The 4,209-nt window shown below is 30.0% G+C and overlaps 1 protein-coding gene across 1 annotated transcript; it reads left to right on the top strand.

Annotated features, from left to right (window-relative positions):
* The first annotated feature begins 2,267 nt into the window (after window positions 1-2,267).
* On the top strand, window positions 2,268-2,660 carry LOC139901993 (secreted RxLR effector protein 78-like). The gene has a single exon (XM_071884651.1). The coding sequence runs from the start codon at window positions 2,268-2,270 to the stop codon at window positions 2,658-2,660; it is 393 nt and encodes a 130-aa protein (XP_071740752.1).
* Window positions 2,661-4,209: the final 1,549 nt, after the last annotated feature.

Genomic DNA, 4,209 nt, shown 5'->3' with positions numbered 1-4,209 from the left:
AAAGTTCTTAATTTTTCGCTAGCTTTCCAACGACATGCATATCTTATACCTTATCTCAACCGCATATATAACTAATTTAGGATTCAACATAACCTAACTAAAGGCAATATCAAAAGTACAAACATGCATAATCCTATATACTCGAGCACTAGTCAGGGATACACTATTAGTATGTAAAAGTTAAATTATGAGTACTCACGTATCAATATTGAGATTCAATATTGCAGGAAAGGTACGTACACATAACGGAGACGATAAACACTAGGTTGACCTCACGAGCATAGCCATGATCCATACCCATCACCTCCATAGCTATAACCCATAATTTCCTTAGCCCTATCCTACTCAAAAAACCCGTCTTGAAATAATTTGCTCATGACCTCGTCTTAATATTTTATGTATAAATAATAATAATAATAATAATAATATAATTAATAATAATAATAATAATAATAATAATAATAATAATATTATTATTATTATTATTATATACATACGAGAGTTTGAGAGATTGAAAGATTGCAAGATGGAATGAATTCGGTACCAGAAGAGTCGAGCCTTATACATAATTCCTGACATCTCTCCTCATGTGATCGCATGGGTTATGAGAGTGACTCTCATGCGATCGCATGAGCACTCTGGTGACAACTCATTCGCACGATATATTTCTGCCGACACTCAATCTCATATTCTATTACATATGTATTATTTAATATATATATATATATATATATATATATATATATATATATATATATATATATATATATATATATATATTATATTTAATCTTTAGAATTAATTAAATATTATATTATATTCTCGTGTACAGTTGATTTGTAATTTTAGCACTGATGAATTGTACATTGACGCTCGACTTAAGTACCTGTTCCGGTTTTTCGAACGCATTTTCGTACGCTTAGAAAACTAGCCTTTTACGTTACGCGACATGTACCCTTATTAATAATTTGACTTTCTCCTCAATAAATTACCTTATAAAAAATGTAACTTATATAATTGAGTGTTGTGGTCATTTGCTTCTATAAATCAGTGGCTCGTTGTTCGTCAAAATATATTATTTTAAATCATGACGTTTTATGACTAAATTAAAATATATATATATTTTATTTAGAATTGTAAATTTGTACATAATATATATGTTTGAAATATTTATCTAATGATATAATATTTAGTCTTTCAAAACCAATTATTTTTCAAAGTTCGTTTTAAAATCGTTTAGAAAAAATATTATAACTCGTAACGTTTTCATTTAAAAACTTAAATAAATACAATTCATTTATGTATAAACTTTTTAAATATCAATCGCATTACTAAGCGAATGTTACTATCGTGTACTAAACTAATTTAAAAACATATATATTTAATGAACACGTTTTAATGTACGTTGCAAGTTATTCATATATCTAAAAACTAATATTCCAACTTACGTTATTTAAACATATACATTAATAAACTAGTTCTATTATGTCGAAAAACGTTTTTACTTAAGAGAGTAAAATAATATATAAATCATAACAGGTTTCAAGTTATTAACTTACAGTTTATTCATGAATTGTAGGATTAGGTCAAATGGATAAATGTACGTATGAAATCATCTTAACATGACAAATGGGTTATCTTGCCGACGAACATTAATTCAATTATTTACTCTTCATGATAAAATATCATTAAAGCCTAGTAATTAACCTATCAATAGTCACGAGAAAATTATTGTAAGGCATGTATTGAAAATCAAACAGGAGTCTCCACTAATCCGACTAGCTCTCGCTACTTGACACTTTGTCCTTACTCGAAGATCACTTTATCATTTATTCCGAATATCGTTAAAAGGAAATGTTTTCCAAATCAAAGTGGACCTCCTAACAGAGACTCGTAATCATAATTCAATGTATCTGATAAATCAATCATTTGTTATCATCTTCTAATTCCATCGATAACTATTTGAATATATTTTGAAACAAATACGTTTATGTAAAGTATTATACGTCTAATATTTTGTTAATGTTTTCAAGTTATAATATATACACATATACATATATAATCATACTCGTTCATATAATGGTTCGTGAATCATTGGAATTTGGGCAAGGTTAAATGAATGTATGAACACAGTTTAAAATCCTTGAGATTCAACTTAACAAACTTTGCTTATCGTGTCAGAATAATATAAAGATAAAGTTTAAATTTGGTCGAAAATTTTCGGGTCGTCACAAAACTTATCGGTGTTGAACAAAGCGCCTACATAAATGGTCGCTGTCCTCATTTTAAACGAAGCCGTCACTGATTTAAAGCTGCGAAAAAAGAAAAGCTTTTTCTTTAAGGTTGATTTTTCTAAGGCTTTTGATAGTGTTAATTGGATGTTTTTGTTAGATATTCTGGATAAAATGGGATTTGGTGCTAGGTGGATTAAGTGGATTAAAGCTTGTCTCTCGTCAACTTCTGTTTCTATTCTGGTTAATGGCTCCCCCACCCAGGAATTTTTCCCCCAAAAAGGAATTAGACAAGGGGATCCTCTCTCCCCCTTCTTGTTTATATTAGCGGTAGAAGGTCTCAATGTGTTCACTAACTTGGCGGTACAAAGAGGTATTATCAAAGGAGTGTCGATTGGAAAAGAGGAGGTTGTCATCTCGCATCTTTAATATGCGGATGACACGAAATTTATGGGTGAATCGAGTAAAAGCAACATCTCTAACGTGGTGAAATTATTGAAATGCTTCGAGGACGCTTCGGGTTTAAAAATAAATATGTCGAAAAGTTGTCTTTATGGGTTGGGAGTTTCGAAGGAATCTACTGAAAGGGTCTCTTACCGGATCGGTTGTAAAATGGGAGAGCTTGCTATCACATAGTTGGGGTTACCGGTGGGTTCTCGAATGACAAAGACGAGTGAATGGGATACTGTGATTAAGAAGTTCCATAAAAGATTCTCGTATTGGAAATCGTGTTCGTTATCATTTGGTGGTAGATTAACCTTAGTTAAATCGGTCTTATCTAGCTTACCGTTGTACTATTTCTCCTTATTTCGTGCTCCGGCGTGTGCCTTATCCTTGCTCGAAGGTTTGAGACGTATGTTTTTTGGGGCGGGGTTGGGGAAGAATCTAAAATGTCTTGGGTTAAATGGGATTCAATCTTGCTTCCTTACAATAAGGGGGGGTTGAATATTGGGTCCTTAAAAGCTAAAAATTGGGCTCTTATTGGTAAATGGTGGTGGAGATTTCGAAACGAAAATGGTGCTCTTTGGGTCAAAATCATTAAAAGCATTTATGGGTGTCATGACCCGGATTTTTCCATGATTATATATTGAACAATATTAATATTTACATGATTAAATGTTTCCAACATATTAAGCAATCAAACTTTTTAAGACTTGATTAATTGAAACGAATTTTATGTAAACGTGTGACCGCCCAACTTGTCCGATGATTCACGAACGTTATAACTTGTAAATAACATGATAATATATATATGAACTTATATATATATTTAACATGACGAAATGATAATTAAGTATCTCATTAAGTATATTAACAATGAACTATATACATAAAATGAGACTACTAACTTAAGGATTTCGAAACGATATATATACGTAACGATTATCGTTGTAATAACGTCTTAATATTTATATATCGTATTAAGATATATTAACACACTATGTTATCATGATAATATAACAATTTAACATCCCATTAGATATAATAACAATGGGATTAATTACATTTAACAAGGTCGTTAACTTAAAGGTTTCGAAACAACACTTACATGTAACGACTAACGATGATTTAACGACTCAGTTAAAATGTGTGTATATATATATATATATATATATATATATATATATATATATATATATATATATATATATATAGTGTATTAAGATGTATTAATACACATTTGAAGGACTTCAATACATATATTAAAACACTCTTACTTAACAAAAATAATCACAATTGTATTCCCATTTGTTTTCATCAAGAATTCTACTCGTATTCGCTCGGTATTTGCACTCGTATTATACCCAGCTTCTAGATGTATTTACTATTGGTATATACCAATAAAAATCTACTCCTTATCAGCCTTAAATGATTAAGGAATATGTAGAACCAACCATTTGTCAAGTAGCATGAATTATTTAGCAAGAAAACAAAATTAGGAATCTTTTCTTTTTTTATAAACTAAAAACATTTTTAT

This window comes from Rutidosis leptorrhynchoides, chromosome 3, assembly GCF_046630445.1.
Source record: "Rutidosis leptorrhynchoides isolate AG116_Rl617_1_P2 chromosome 3, CSIRO_AGI_Rlap_v1, whole genome shotgun sequence".
Classification (NCBI taxonomy): domain Eukaryota; kingdom Viridiplantae; phylum Streptophyta; class Magnoliopsida; order Asterales; family Asteraceae; genus Rutidosis; species Rutidosis leptorrhynchoides.
This window is presented reverse-complemented; position numbering and strand designations above follow the sequence as displayed.